Source organism: Diadema antillarum, unplaced genomic scaffold, assembly GCF_040938485.1.
Source record: "Diadema antillarum isolate AM-2024a unplaced genomic scaffold, OU_Dant_1.0 seq00000368_RagTag, whole genome shotgun sequence".
NCBI classification, from domain to species: domain Eukaryota; kingdom Metazoa; phylum Echinodermata; class Echinoidea; order Diadematoida; family Diadematidae; genus Diadema; species Diadema antillarum.
This window is the reverse complement of record NW_027271369.1, coordinates 3,101,694-3,119,042: the sequence shown is the minus strand read 5'-3', so window position 1 is coordinate 3,119,042 and position 17,349 is coordinate 3,101,694. Positions and strand designations below refer to the sequence as shown.

General features: G+C 37.7%; 1 protein-coding gene across 1 annotated transcript; it reads right to left on the bottom strand.

Annotated features, from left to right (window-relative positions):
• Window positions 1-1,396: 1,396 nt before the first annotated feature.
• Window positions 1,397-17,021, bottom strand: LOC139731332 (serine/threonine-protein phosphatase 2A catalytic subunit beta isoform). Its single transcript, XM_071642225.1, has 7 exons — window positions 16,782-17,021; window positions 14,200-14,409; window positions 10,430-10,603; window positions 8,760-8,849; window positions 8,205-8,366; window positions 7,539-7,657; window positions 1,397-6,117 (listed from the first exon to the last, which is right to left on the bottom strand). Exons 1-7 carry the CDS (start codon window positions 16,881-16,883, stop codon window positions 6,045-6,047), a joined length of 930 nt encoding a protein of 309 aa, XP_071498326.1. The 5' UTR covers window positions 16,884-17,021; the 3' UTR covers window positions 1,397-6,044.
• Between the last annotated feature and the right edge of the window lie 328 nt (window positions 17,022-17,349).

Below are 17,349 nucleotides of genomic sequence, written 5' to 3'. Positions count from 1 at the left end.
TTTTTATTAACATTATCATTAATTCTTGGCAATCTCCTGTTTTGCTCCAAACACTTCTCATTATCATGATGGAAGCTGTCAGAAGTTTCCAGTCTTGTTCTGGAAGCCCTTTATAATTCCTTTGCCAACTCTATTCTCTGCGTCACAACTTGAAATCACAAGATTTAAACTCTTTAAAAAAAAACGCCAACAAAACACATCAATATACAGCCAGTGTAGAATTTGTCCAATCGAATAAAGTCATGAGAATCAAGAATGAAAAAAAAAAGAACATTCCTAGTAAAAGGCAATGCAGTTCTCTAATAGCAGGTTGTCATTATCATTTTTATTAACATTATCATTAATTCTTGGCAATCTCCTATTTTGTGAGGGCATCATTTTTCCATTTAAAAGTAAACTTAACGACTGTTACATGAAATACATTTGTATGTAATTCAAATCATGGCATTTGAAAGTGTCACATATTTGCAGAAAAGAGAAAGTTGCAACCAAACAGTACAGTAGTGATGACGTCACATCACGGAGGTTTTTCATTTCTGCACACTTATATTGTCACTCTTGTTTTTATAGAATAAAAGGGAAAATCCAGCATTACCAAATAAGAATTGTGTTTGCAGAACTAAATGATAGAAATTCTGGGGTGAAGTGATCTGATGTTTTTGAATCATTTATCTAACACATTTCTACAAAACAACGATTTTGTATCGTATATATATATATATATATATATATATATATATATGTGTGTGTGTGTGTGTGTGTGTGTGTGTGTGTGTGTGTGTGTGTGTGTGTGTGTGTGTGTGTGTGTGTGAGTGTGTGCGTGTGTGTGTACTGTTTATTCAAACAAATGGAAGAATAGTAATGTGGTGGGATCCTCATCTCATCTGATTTGTATAAATGTGGTTATAAAAAAAGTGAAACACTAAAATTCTGTTACAGTATTTTTATTTTGTGATTTTGATGAAAATTCTGTCATTTTGAAAGCCTTTTTATGTTATTATATAGATTTATTATCATCATTTTGAGCAGTGTCAATGATTACGTTTTCTGTAAAATGTGACACTGTGACCAATGTATGCCATGTATACGTTTTCCACAAGGGCACTCGGGGGGGGGGGGGGGGGTGTGACTTGATTATCAATGTGAAATGAAGTTTATGTACACAGCCCAAAGAATAGCTGCTACCAATCTAGCTGGGAGGAAACAATCTTGTGCAGGAATATCATTGCCGCTACTCAAAATGTTATGTTCAGCCTGACTTTGGTGTGTTTGTCTGCTAGCATCTAGCTTCAAGCAACAAGGTTTGAAATGGATTTGTACATTTGCAGAGAAGGTGAGAAATGTGCCATGCAACAAATAAATACATCGTACCTATGGTTGTGATGACTTATTAATATTCCACACATTACCACTCAATAATGGAAAGAAAGACCAATAATTCACACTTAGAGCATTGCTTTATTTTTTTTCTTAAACACGTGAAAACAATTTTCTCTCTCACTCTCAGACCTAAATGATGTCACAAGCATGGAAAGTAACAAACGTTTTTGAATAAATGTAATTTGATGGTATGCAATGCAATTACAGAGGGGTAAATACAAGTCTGTTACCAAATATGAACATAGAGAGTATTCAGTCAAATATACACAAATGGACACAAATTTGGGAATTACACAAAGTTTAAAACTGCCTCTACATAAATCAATAGTTCCTTTTTTTTTCTGATGTAGCTGAATGGTGTCCTTATTCAGAAGCATCTGGCACATTAGCAAATAATGATAACTGTCAACCTTTGTATATTTGCAAGTGTCAGTCAGACAGAAAATCTTGAAAATAAATCTGTACTGCACATAAATTTCTGGAAGTAGTGTGCCTCTTACGTGATGAAGTGCAGAAGAAAAGGGCAAAGTTTGCGCATAAATTATGAATGCGACAGTGCTGGTGATGTTCATGCAATGTACAGGTGTCTGTTTTACAACCTAACCTGAAATAGACTGATGCACACATACGGTCAATCAAAGCATATTGTATTGACTTGCTGCCTTGAACCTAATGAATGATGTTTTCTTGAGAAAAGTAGCTACTTAATATTCCTTCTTGGGAGTCAATTAAAGCTTCATGAAAACAAACTGTTCTGCTGATATATAATGTACTTGAGAAGTTTCACTAATGTTACTTGTGTTAACAAAATACAATGTCACTTGAAATTATTCATGTCATAACAAGAAAAAAAAAAAGGCATGGTGCTAAAATAATGTGCTTAAGCATTCCAGACATACAACATACTTTGGATATGAACAAAAATACTGACGGCTCTTACATGAATTCGTAGGCAGCGCAGGGTAATCCTACGGCAATGACGCCCTGCTCCAAGGAAAAACAGAATTTATTGGCTACCACTGGACATGTAATATCAATGGAATTTACTATGACTTTCACCTACATGACTTTCACTCCCACAAAGGAGAAAGCACTCAAACAAAAAGATAAAACACTGTGTGAGTGTAGCACAATGAAACACGGAAGAGTCAAATTTTGAGCAATTCAGGACATATTTGAAGAAAGATTTGAACATTATCAAGTTCATCGGTAGATAAACAAAGCATTTCAGGGGCAGCCATGATAGCTGTCTCAAGACTCCTACGCTATCACTGCTTGTGTGATACTCATTAAACCCAATGTTTTTGACATGAAATGCCATCATCTCTCAGAATACTGTTTTAAAAACAATTATTTTTATACCTATATAATATGATGAACACTATGCACTTACAAATCTATCTAGATGGAGGAACTGATTCCTATCTCATAAGAAAAGACTAATATTTGAGGTCTTTTCATCCGTTGTAACTTGACAAAGATTCTAAATAAGATGCATCATGCTTAACACACTGGACTGCTGTTTCAAGGTCCCCTAGTAAGAATGCCATTTTCAAAGATTACTGATAATATTGAATAATTCAAATTTTCTTGACATTTGTCTGGTATTGCTCAAACTTTTGCTGAACTGCATTTGGTTTCTTTGATATCAATTATTCCAGCTTTCAAAAGAGGTGAAGTCTCCTCTAAAGTATACATTGCTGACACATCCGCATTTCTCATTGGTGAAAGAACGCACGCTTGTAGTATGTTACACAGCTCTGTGCCTTGAACTTTGTTTTAAAGGCATTTTCCAATTCACAGAACAGTAAAGTTCATTCCTTGTAACATGAGTGCATTAGATAGCATATACGGATAAAATGACAGAAACTGTTCTGCAGAGTGATATGAAAATGTGTGCATACAAAGTGGGAGTGAGTAAACATGATTACTGCTTGCACAATGCAGATATTCAATATGAGAATCCACAAACTAAATTCTTCCTTAAACTGAACCAGTCAGAAAGGACAATGCCCACATACTGTGAGTATGCATGCGGATATCTTTCACCATTTCCTAAACTTCACTGGTGTCTTTCCATCATTCCTATAGCTGATGCTGATGAGTGAGCACTGCTACCTACTTAGTAATGAATAATAAAAACATACAAAACTTCTTATCTATTTTTTCTTAAAATCACGCTGCAGCCTGCAAAGATTATTCTTTCACATGTGTAAATGCACTTCACATGGATCAAATACACAGTTTCTGTAAAGCTGCTTTCTATTTCACAGCTAGGCTGCAAGTCATTACATAGATATGTTCACAAATGTATTTGCCTTTGTTACAGCTTCTGGACAATTGCCACTCACATAGCTGGCAAATAAGAAAAATAATAATGAAATTAAATATCCTCAATGTGGCTCAATGCATTACAACACCAATACTTCATACATTAAATTTGTTCTTACAACCCATTCAGCAAATACATTTGTGAACATTACAAACACTAAAACACATAACACAAAGACATCTTTTTACCAATGTTTAGTTCTTATACAGCAAATCCCACCTGGCAAATCCCTTTCAAGACAGGTCTCATGTGATCTAACAACTTTATAAATACACTGTAATAAGTAATTGCAATAAACACTTTCTTCAAGGAGCAATCCTAATTCATTTTCCCTCCTCGATAACATATTAAGGATTTTCTTTTTTTTTCTTTTTAAGCCACAATTATCACTTAAAACAGAGTACATATGTAGCATTTCAATATTACAAAATCAGTGACATTTACGATTCTTTGGGAACAGTTTCATCTTACACATGTAGATGTCCTTCAAACATTCACTAATATGGTGACTTGAGTAACTGTCAGTGCAGACTCTGTCTATATGAAACTGAATTATGATTAAAATACTCATGGAATGAATTTACACCCACATTCCACTGAGTAATGTCAAACGAATAGTAGTTTATTACGTACTGCAAAACATTTTGACTCAAACTGCTTAAATCATTGCCTCTACAAGTCGTTTCTATCCATTCAATGTTATCTTAACTTGTCACGGAAGGAAAACTACCCTACACCAGAAGAAGAGTCAAATCTCATCAACAAAAGTATCATGGTCTACTCGCACGTATCTTGAAAAGATGCCAGATACACTGGACAGTTGGCAAATTTATTTCTATTACTTATACTTTTTCATTTACATGGTGTGTTGAGATTATCTGAAACAGTAAAACAGTGATAAACTGCTGCACATCACAGGAGGAAACACGTCAACGGATTCAACTACACTCAGTCCTTGGAAATGTTTACCAATTCTTGAAACAAAACCAAAGAAAAAATATCAAAGTAAAAAGAACTTACAATTAAGATAGACATTTTGTGTTTTTAGACAAATGAATCTTTGTTAGTCTTTAACCTTTTGATACACACCAACACATAAGCATTGAACTTCTCATATTTGTAATTACCTTTCAAGTATGTTTTACAAAGGGATTGATTCAAGTAAAAATGCAGAAATAAGACCTGAACTAGAAACCTGTTGAATGACTATGTAGATGTCAGTATCAGTATTAGTATGGCAGTATCAGAGAAACTTGTATTAGATATCAGAAATCAATTCTGCTTTGGAGGTTCCACAGATGCTGAAAGTAAAGTTCACTATCATCTGTTCTTACCAGAATTTCCCACATCTAATTGTTGTTGTTGTTTTTCTTCTCCTTATTTTAGAATCTGTCATGAAATTGCAAACTTTTCATCTAAAAAAAAAATAAATAAATAAAACTGAGCATGGTCTCACTGGTATCATTGGAAATAAAAGAAAAAATTACTATCATATCCCCTCCCCACCATCCAGTTGCATATTTATCTCACAAAGAATTTTAAGATCATGCCTTTCAAGGAAGGACATACCAATCTCTTTTTCTTAATTTAACTTCAGTCTCGATACCAGTTTGCAGGAAGGACACATTTTGACGGGAACAAGCATCAGTACAGAAATTTACTGATGACAATAGAGGGTGTTAAAGTTATATTTGGTAATCATACCCTCTTTGTGATATTCACAGGTCATACCATGCAGACATCATATGAAATAATTGAAACATACACATTCATTTCCAAATGTAGAGATCAATATTTGGGTACAGATGTTAAAACATCCTTGGATAATCTGAGAAAAAGAAAAAAGAGGAATACCAAATCAGCATACTAATGTTTCTCTTAGCTTCTCTGCAACTAAACACTTGTCATATGGTAATGATAGCATTATTCCCACCTGAATGCCAAAAAGATATGTGGACACATTAGCCAGTATCACATTACCATGAATAGTTACTGTCAGTCGTGTCCTGGGCACTCCACACAGCGGAACTGACACAACCTGGATATTGATATAGCAAAGAACGACTACAAATGATTTTAAACAAAACTCTTTTCATTTTAGTCCATAACATTCTTTGAACAAACAGAAAAACAAACGAAGGAAATTACCTTCTGTATTCAATTTGGGGAGAAGCTAAAGGAAACATTGTCTAAATTTGTACTGATCTCTCTTTGAAGGATTACCAAGTGATTGCCAAAGAGACAGGGAGATCTAATAATCCATGTCATGTTAGTCTGAAGGGATGATAAGGTCAGATGAGAACCCTTCAGGCTGCTTTTCCCCTCAATCTTCTCACAGGAAGTAGTCTGGGGTACGTCGGGTCACGTGGGGCTCTCCTCTTCTAGGGGCTGGGTCAAATTGCAAGCTGAGGGTGAATAAAGAGTACAGGATCAGTAAGCAGCAACACTCAAAATCACAGAATATGATGGCAGCTATTGAAAAAGCTGTTATTTTTGCAAATTTTGCAAATTCAACAATACATGAAAATATCACCACACGCTAGGGTATTAGTGCACTTACGATAACCATGAAGTCAAATCGCGAAAACAAGATTTCATGAAAACGTCTGTGACCTCCTCATTCGGGAAAATATTTGTATACAATAATTACAGCTTTTACAGTATATTGGTGCCGATTTGCAGAAATAGAAAAACTTCAATTTGTAACTACTGGGGAAGTTTGAAAATTGTATCTGAAAAAAATCTCCAGAGCTGGCAAAGGGTCTTGTCACATTTCCAAAATAGCTTTTCAAGCCCAATGATGCTGATTTTCTGTGATTCAGGCAAAAAGTAGGATTCATTAATCTATACTAAGTGTGGTGTGCAGCGCAAATTGGAAAAAGAACTTTTTCAGATATGTCACAAGTTTACGAGCAGATAAGCACACAGAAATTCTTGGTACATGCCAATGAGCACCCAAGACTCATTGTCAACTAGAGCACACTAGGCCTTTGATCTACAGTCTTTCATCAATAAAGACATGACTGTGGTTCTTGTACAACATCTAAGTTAGTGTGCCAATGCCATCACAGAATCTCAGCAGCTATTAGGACTTTCCTCAAAAGATTTTTGTAAGTTATACCCCTTTCATAAACTCAATAATGCGGATAATATCCGCATCATTTGGTCGTAAAATCGGAGCGGGGGAAGAATAATCCGTTTTTTTTTCGACCCTTCTATTATCCGCATAATAGCAGCATCGGGACCAGATTTGGAGTTTATGAACGCAAACCCAAATAATGCGGATAATTGCCGGGGTGCGGTCAAACGTCACCTGTCTTTCCCGCAAGAGGGACGTGTGCAGTCTCCATGACGATTATCCGCCTTTTTCAGGACAGGCGCTCGTAAAAATAATGCGGATAATTTTCAGAGTTTGTGAACGCATTTTTTATTGAAATGTCCGCATTATTCTTAGGCGGATAATTGGAGGATGAGTTTATGAAAGGGGTACAAGAGTTGGGTAATACTGTAAATGTTTAAAAGAAGATATTACAAAAAGAGGGTTTTGTTTTTTTTCAATACGTGTATTATCCATAATGAGTTCATTTGTTTTTTCCCCACTGAGCACCTGGTTCCTGAGACTACCCCTTAACTGTTTAAATCTTCACAATTAAGGCAATTCAATGCTACAATCATAGAGTCTGGATGTCCTCAAACAAGGAAATATGAGTTTGAATGGGGGGGGGGGGGGGGGAAGCAGGAATCATACAAGGTCAGGGATCGATATGAACAACATGGTCCTGATCATTTATACAAAGATTATTCATAGTAATGTAGAGATACTTACAAGGAATACTTCAAAGCATCATCCAATTCCATGATAGCTGCCTGGTTGCCACATCTATAGCAGTAGTTTGGAGCACTGAATATGGTCACAACATTCCTGTCATGACACCAGTTGTAACCCTAGAAAAAAAAAATACAACACATACAAATCATGAACATCACTTCTTCCTACATTCACAGACAAACAAAGCAATCAACAATTACACCATTCACAATATTTCCTGAAAACAGTTTTCTTTTCATTCAGTATTAAAGCATCACATTTTCAATATATCTATTCAAAACAAACTTGTACCTTTGAAAAATTCTCTACCAATGTGAGTATGCATCAAATCACATCATTTAACAATAGCTTAAAAGGTCTTGATTCCCATCTACAATAGGCTTTCATAATAATGCATGGCATACTAAAAAATATATGAAAATAAGATATGGAAAACAATGGCATATCAACAGACTCCTTGTTTATCTCTGTACTTGTTCACTTAATATCTGAACATATTTGTTCTTTTGTTTTGTTTGTTTCTTTGGGAGGAGATATAAGCATGCGGATACGAATGCACCAAGTAACCAAAGTAGGTCATCTCTTGATAGACATTTTTCAGTACTATTTCCTCAAAAGATGTTCAAGAGCATCAGCTAGCAAAAAAAAATTTGTCATGTTTACCTCCATGACGAGTTGATGGGCTCTCGAGATGAGCGTCAGTCCATTAGTGTGGTTGAAAGTCTCTGAGATGTCTTGACCAAATGTATAGCCAGCACCGCGAGGAGAGATGCCCCAGCCACCTCGGTCATCTGGGTCTGACCACAGAAGGTCACACATGGGACCCTGTTTATGTAAAGATGAAAAACACATGGTTATGCTGTGAAAATGCACACAAATATTCTAATAAATTAGGAATGAAAATGATGTATCACCAACAATGGTTGTATATTCAGGTGTGAATTGCATGTACTGTGTCATCACACACAATAGACAGCTATTGTAATGACACATAACTGGACTGCATCTTCTTTAAGGTAACAGTAAATTTGAATATCACTAAAAAAAAAACAACAACACCACAATATGAGAAAGCTTCATAAAACAAGAAAGGGACTCAACACTCATTCATACAACTAATAAACATTTTAAAGACTAATGCACAGCACAAAAATATCAACAAAATGAATAAAATCTTTTTAATGAATTTGAAAAGAGCCAATTTTTACATCAACTTACCTCATGTGGTACTTCTTGGATGCGATCCAAAGCACGGATGTGATCTAAAGTATCAATGGAGGGCGACAGACCACCATGGAGACAGAATATCTGAGCAGGAAACAAAAACAACAGACAGCAAATCATAATTTTTTGCCATTACTCAGCGTTCATCATTAGAATACTCTGCAAAAAAATCATCACAAGAATAATATGCTAAATTGCTATCATATTCACTACAGCAAACAGAATGGAAATAATAACTAATGAGAGTAATTGTATGAACAAGAAAAAATGTACTCTACATGTAAGCAATAGCTTATTCTGTGATGGCTTATGGGTACAGTGTACATGTGCTTCCTTCGATGACACTCATTGCTGGATATCAACATTTTATGCCTGTTTATCAACATTTCGAGTAGAAAAAAAACACACATAAAAAACATGAAAGCACTACATGCTCATACATTGTAAATTAATAAAGGTACGACACAATCCGCTTTGGTTTTAACAACTGCTGGCTTCTTATCATATACAGCAGTGATTGACTCACAAAGGTTAAAAGAGCAAAGCATTAAGTTGGTCAAGTGGCACACTGCCAAATGAACTTTGATCAGTTACAATAGTGTGAGCTTATTATTTACATGCTAAATAAAGAGTATGACAACAGCGTCTTGCGAAATACTTGATCCAACATGCAAACTTCAGTGTACACTACACAGCATTTGCTGAAATTGCATGCAAACAGGGCATGAATATACCTTACAAGTATGAGTCATAGCGAAACATAGTACCCTTTGTTTACATTCTAGACAAGTCCCTTGATCACTATTTGAAATAATTTCAACTTGATATACTGTACAATGTATGTACAACCACCATTTCATAAAATATAGTCAAAATCTTTTATAACATTCATACATTGTAGAAATCCCCAGTGACAGTACAATTGTAGCTAGCTGACTTGTTAATACATGTCCAATACATGTATTGTGCACTCCCGTTGTAACGAAATGCTCGGGACCGGCAGTTTTCTTTCGTTATAACGAAATTTCGTTATAACCGAACAAAGACAATATATAACGTAAACAATGAAACCACGCATATATATCATATTCTGCTTACTGAATACTTATCATACACTGAAAAGATATGTGAAATGGGATGGGATTATTGTATTATATTAAATGCAAGTTCCCCTCAGAAAGTGTGCGTGACGCACGGAGCGAACACAGTTCGCCCATGCAGAGACGCTATAAATGCTTGTTCCGCTACATATTTTCGAAAGCAATTCGCATTTCGTTATAACGGAGCACATTTCTTTTGTTTTTCTTTGTCAGTGGCGCTCGAAAAAGACTTCGTTATAACGTACATTTCGCTATAACCGTGTTCGTTGTAAGCGAATTTTGTACCATAGACCTTAATGGTGATAATTTTGGGACCAGAAGTTTTACTTCGTTGTAACGAAATTTCGTTATAACCGTGTTCGTTGTAACGAGAGTGCACTGTAATACATGTGTACAATTGATTGAATGAAGCCAGGTATACACTGTACACTCACCGACAGTACTCTGAAATTGCAAGACAATAGCATTACACATAACGGAAGGACATGGAGCATTTAAGTAGTCAATAAAGAGAAAAATTGATCACCACTGAAATGAAAACAGTCATGCTAATGAAACTCTTACCTGCCCATCTACCAGTGCTGTGAGCGGTAAAAAGTCGAAGAGATCTGTGAAGTACTTCCAAACGTTGGCATTGCCATACTTCCGTAGACATTCGTCGTAGAAGCCATAGACTTGTGTGATCTGCCGGCTCTCATGGTTGCCCCTCAAAATAGTTATTCGTTCCCTGTACCTAACCTGTTGCATACAGAAAGAAGGTCGTAATTCCCATTAATCACAGGCACAAAAACACTATACACATTTCTATGCATACACTTTATGAGTCTGCAACCCGTTTCTGACATTATCACAGGAATCTGCAGTTTCATCAAATTCTAGCCGTAAGCCAACATCTTTCCTTTATAAGCCCAAAATATAATGGCATTTAGGACAGGGTAGGCTGATGAATGTCTTTGACTCCATTTAAATTCACATGCTAAGCAGCTTCATCACGTAACATGCACAGATTCTGGTATACACGTACAATGTAGCACAGGAAACAAACAATACTGGGTACATCTGGCATAAACAGATGAAACTGACAAAGATTTTGCAATCTTACAATGTATACACTCAGCAATAAAATAAACCACATTTTAGTCAGCCATACAGGAAGTGATGTGGTGCATGCATGCAGTCTTTTACCGATAAGTAGAATAACATACATAATGTGTATAGGCATTGTATACACATTGTTACCTCCGCCAAGGGAAGAGGTTATGTTATCGTTACTGTTGGTTTGTTCATTCGTTCGTTAGTTCGTTCATTTGTCTGTGCGCAAAATAACTCAAAAAGTAGATAACGGATTGGGATGAAACTTGCAGGAAAGGTTGAGAATGACACAAGTAACAAATGATTAACTTTTGGTAGTGATCAGAAAATTTTGGGGGAATCTATGAAGGATCTTTGATATTTCGGCAGGTACAGGTAGGGTCAATGAACTTGCAAGTTCAGGCTGCGCGTATTTGAGGTTTGCATGCGCACACTAAAGTGCGTGCTCTAGTTTCTGCTAGGGTGAGGCGCGCTGTGCAACTGAGGGTTTATGACGTAACAAAGGCTTCTACTGTACATTGGGAAATCGGGAGACTTTCAGCACACTATTATAAACACTTTCAGCATAACTACGTATGGGTGGAAATCACTGATATATATGGAAGAACAAGATCAGTGATGGAAATGAGCTGCATGCTTGGCGGAGGTCTGCGCTCTTAGAGTGCTTCTCTAGTTATAGATGCGCTTAGTCCCTTATAAATTTCATGGGCATTGGGAAGTGTTGTACTTGTAGCTACAGATGTAGCCTTCACATGGGTCTCACAAAGGCAAAGGAAGTGAACTATGAGTCACAATCAATTACAGGCTCTACACAAATACTTCACCAGACAATTGCTTTCCTCTATGGTAGAGGCTGACAGCTGGAGTACACGTAACCTAGAACCCTAGGAGTAAGGCTTTTCCCCCCACTGCAGTAGTGCAAAACTGCACATATTACTGTAAAACACATTTTCGCAGCATGAAATTTTCGCAAATTGGAGCCGACAGCCTTTCTCGCGGCATGAAATTTTTGTGAGTTGCCTCTAACATTTAATGCGTATAGTGTAGACAAGAACTTTCATGTGCATTTTAATTTCGCGAATCTTGGCTCTCGCGAAATTTAAAGGCGCATAGTCCTGGTAGTGTAGAGGGTGCTGTTGATGATACTGCCGATCACTTGTAGAAGTATACGAAGATTGCCAAAGTTGAGCAGTCATCAAGAGTAAAGCGCGTAGGTGTTGCTGGTTAACGTTGCCTTCGTTGTCTTCTCTGCGCATCACGCAGTCTGTAGTAATGCCAGGGTGCGTGCATATGTGCTTCTTAGTACAGGCCTCGAATTAACCGATGGCCACTGACGGCCATGGCCATCGGTGCCCCTCTCGTTGGCCGTAATGCCTTTTTTTCCTTGATCAAAGTTACGGCCCCAAAAAATGTGCCCTCTTTCTTGTGGCCGTGGTGCCCTTTTAGAATGAAAGTTATTATTTATGACGTATAATATGCCCTTTCTCAAAGTCTACACTTTAATAAGCTTGAACAACTTTCCTGATCTCAAATATCATACCTTCAGTTCAATCGCGTCCCAATATATCTGATTCAAACTCAAAGTATCTTTCCGAGATACGAGACGACGTGTACGTACATGTACGCCCGAACGGCTTTTACCGTCCTGACTGCCTCCGCAGCGCAGCAGCCATAGAGTTACTAGCTAGGCAGCGGCGGGCTGGAGCAAGTGGTCGCAAGCCATGCTAAAAAATGCCAGGCCTGTCGGACGGCTGCAAGCATTGCCATCTCTCTCGCTCTGCATTCATGCCCACATGCTCAAAGCAAAATGGCACCGGAAGTGCTCCAAAGCGAGCGTGGCGTATGCGTTGAGAACGTACTGTATTACAGAACCTACATCGTATTGCGTATGGCCTACTGCCTAACGTCGTCTGCTGCGGAGAGATCTTATGCGTGCTTGCGCTGCTGGAGTGTAGCAGCACGGTCCATAGCATACAGCTCTATGGGGCATTCACATCACGTATAAACACTCAACATGCCCTTTCCAATGTGGCCTTGGTGCCCCTCTGACTGACATAAGTGCCCTTTAATGGCTAGCCTCTTGGAAAAAGTGCCCTTTTCTAAATGGCCTTGCCCCTCCAAAATCCTATTTCAAGGCCTGTTAGTATGACATCACAAAAGAAGTTTGCTAAAGCTGTCATTCCCCTCAGCCGAATCATGAGCCGAACTGTGATTGCACCACTGACTACAGTGGATCGGACTTCTTCGGGCTTGGGGAAATGGGCCAAAACGTAAACGCTCAAAAGAGTCGATAGCGTAGGTCTCTATAAGAAACTTGCGCTGTGCGACTGCGTATGCATTTGACCTAACCACAGGGACCATTTGCATTTAAAATGCATGCGAATATTCCTCATTTTGCAGTATTTGATACAATTGTGCAACGTACATGTAGGTGGGCTAGAAATTTCTTTCAAATACAAACAAATCTAGAAGTTTAATGCAAGTGTAAGAGATCTTGGAAAAGATCTTGACAAGACTCAGGAACCATCTACTTATGCAAGTTATTCTTTGAGGTTGAACACATGTTTCTTGATTTTTTTTTTTCCCCAAACATGTCTTGTTAGTACAGTTTGACCTCGATTATCCGGCCATGTCGGGTCCGGCGCTCATCCGGATAAGCAAATTGGCCGGATATGGGAGACACAATGTTAATGTATTATATAGCTGCCGTCCAAGCTGCCGTCCCAGTGCACTGGCAGCTAGGCAGGTAGCGTACCCCGCAACGGTGGTGTAATCTATGCTAGCCTGCGCAAAATTGTAGTCCCTTCTTCACAAAAATAAAGTATATCTTTACATGTATGTGAAAATCATACATGTTTTACCTCATTAGATATTGAGAAACCTATCATGCACATCTTATGAAATTAGTGAAATAGATCCATGAAAAGATGTTAAAGTCGCAGTTTTTTCTCAATTTTTGGATGAAAAAAAAAAATCCTTCATTGCGTGAACGCGTCCCGATAATAGAGATTTCCGGATAAAAGGAGGCCGGATAATCGAGATCGAACTGTATCATGTACTGTACAACACCCCCCCCCCCCCCCCCTCCCCTCTCCTTTTCCTTCCTCATTATCATTGACATTGCTTTTGTACTTTAATAGTGCATCCTTCATGCTCATGATATCATCATTATACCTATTTTACTGCTGCACTCAGGGAAAAGGTGAACACAGAATGATATCAGTGAAGTATTGACTACAAACCTTTAAACAGACCAGAAGTGTCACAGTTTCCACAGAATAATAGCCCCTATCTACATAGTCGCCCATGAAAAGGTAGTTTGTGTCTGGAGACCGTCCTCCTATACGAAAGAGTTCCATGAGATCATGAAATTGGCCGTGGACATCTCCGCAGACTGTGACAGGGCATTTGACTTCTTGTACATTGGACTCCTTGGTGAGGATTTCTTTTGCCTGTTGAAGATTAAAGAAGATATCCAAATCAGTTATTAAATATAACCAATAACATCAACCCAGCAAATAAATACAGTAAACAGACACAGACACATGCATATTTGTAAAAATTATTCACATCAGCAATTCAATTTGCAACTTTATAAGTAAATGTATTTCCAGTACTATCATTTGGAGCTGTGTCATAGAGCATGTTCATGAGTGTACACTAGAGTTTGTACATGACTGCAGTGTTACACACACAATGTATTGTACACAATGTACCTCATACACATGCTCACAGAACATGAGCCTAATCTGAAATCTTATTGACTCCAAGTGTCAACCTGAACTTTATCAACTACATGTACAATAGAGATACAAGTGGCAAAATGAGCTGAAACGTCAGACTACGAAAATGGGTACAATCAAATCAACATGAAAAGATATAAACCATGAAAACAAACGGAAAATACATGAATTAGACAAATCAGTTCTTTTTTTGAGCACAAGAGTGAAAGTACACTTGTATCTTTGACAATCTGGACTATAATTTTTCATCAAAAAATAATCTCAGAAGAATGAAATCTAACAAATAATTCGTACAGATACAGAAGGTGATCCAAAAGGATGCTCGGATCACCTGATAAAAAGATTCAATGTCATACAAGTATCACTAGATACAGAACCATGAAACTGAAGAGAGTGTTCATCAAAAATAAAGCTGAACATGTCAAATTGTAGTAGGTGTACTTTCATATACAGTACTGTACAACAGAAGTTGTTCACATGTACATGTACTGTAAAAAATTTTCAGCCAAAACTGCCTTGTATTGTTCTGATCTTGGAAAATCTGGTGTAGTCATTTGATCTTACCCAAAACATGTGGCATTTGAAAGTGAAAGTATATATACATGTACAACTACAGTGTATACATGTAAGTACTATTACCAAGTACATGTGTACATACTGTACATAGAATAAAACAATTTAAATTTATACATGTCATATATGAAAGCAGGGCTGCCAACTCTCACTCATTGAGAGTGAGACTCACTCATTTTGGTCCTTTCTCACTCTAAAACTTTATGTCATTTGCATGCATTTCTATTGATCTCACTCATTTTGCCTCCTAAATCATAGCATTGGCCTATGGGAGTCTCACTCTCAACTTGTTTCCAATGTTGGCAGCCCTGTGAAAGTAAGGTCATTTGCAGCAAAAAAAAAAAAAAAAAATGAAATGACTATAATATGGACCACATATTAGTGGTGAACAGGTATACAAGTACATGTAGTCAAAGGATTGAAGTATTTGTAGTATGTACATGTAAATGTACAACTGTACATGTATAGCCCAATCCGCAGAGTGCATATCACATACTACAGTACAATCATGAAGAAAATAACCTAATTTTTCTTACAATGGTTTTCAGTTCACTCTATAGTTACGATGCACAAAATATTGGTATCGTGACCAGACTTGGGAGGGCATGAATGCAATTCAAAATAATAATATAATGCGGATCACTTTCAAGGTGCAATCAACCAGGTCACCTCCCCCTCCCCATTTCCATCCCTCCCCCCTAATACTCAGGCCCATAGCACCCAGCACACATCATCATCTGGACATATGCAGTAAAAACTAAAATTAAATATGATTATCTGCCTTCTCCAGGCTGCTTTTGTTTTTATGGCACTCACAAAAAAACAAAACAAAAAACCTGGGTATTATTTTCAGAGTTTGTGAATGCGCTCTTTATACTTTTTAAAATTGTCCACACAGTACAGATAGAACCTACATTACAACAGAAACTTATTGGCAGAGCTGCCCATGCATAGTGAGGGAGAGGTAGGCATGTATGTCTCACACTCTCTGTAATTCATGTCATTCACTTCCTTGACTTCTGCTTATTATGATGTCTTTGACTCGCGAGATTATGGAGATGGTGTTGTACTAGGCCTAGGCATACCTACATGTAAATACGGTATTTGAACGCTACTGGACCCAGTCGTCCCCAACCCAGGTTAAATTACACCTTTTTCTAATTGATACTAATGATAGCTTTCGGACAGACGTCTAACCATGCTATTGCTGTAATCATGAATGTAAATTATTCTGTGTGTGACTCACATGTGTTAAAGTTACGCTCGGATATTGCCGTGTTCATACGCTTTATTCTATCAGACTATAACAAGCATAAATATAGACTAGGCCTATTTCTTTTTCCTTCCTTGTTTGGTTCGAAGAAGTGCACCGCAGCGCAAGCAGCGTATTAACACTTGAAGAATACGAAACCGATAGTTGGGATTTGGAAGGACATGCAAGATGCGCTTTCTACACACGTTTTATACGTTTACACACAGTAACAACGCGTTACCACACCGGCTCTTACCAGTTCACAGAGATGCTTGACTTGACTCTCTGGTAGCTGCTTGCAATCGTTAAGCTGTTCAATAGCTGCGTCTAACTCTTTCGCAGACGCTGTATCCGTCATGTTGATTATTAGTTGTATTTCTACAATCCAAACAACTCTTTCGCACTATTTATCACGTTGTTGGCACACGAAATGATGCAATTTTGCAGGGGGTAGGCCTTATATGTGTGGAGGGACAGCCACTACGCTTCGCGACGAATTGTACCAACGGACTATCAAACAAACATGGCGGCGCTAGCCTGATTGACCCGCCGTTCCTCTGACGTCACCGGTGGCGAGGCGGATTACAAGATGTAATGCGTAGTGTGTGTATCGCGTACGGGAACTAGCTTGGTGAACGATGTGAATGAACTTCGCCAAGTGCGTGTCAAAACCGTGTAACAATCAATGAGTTTTTGTCTATGATGAGTCACAGTTTATTCAACGGATTCAATAAAAACAAAAAATGATATTGCGAAATATTTAGGCTTTTAGGTCTTTCTCTGTCTTGTGTTTGTCGTGGTAATAAGGCTCTAATATTATTCTC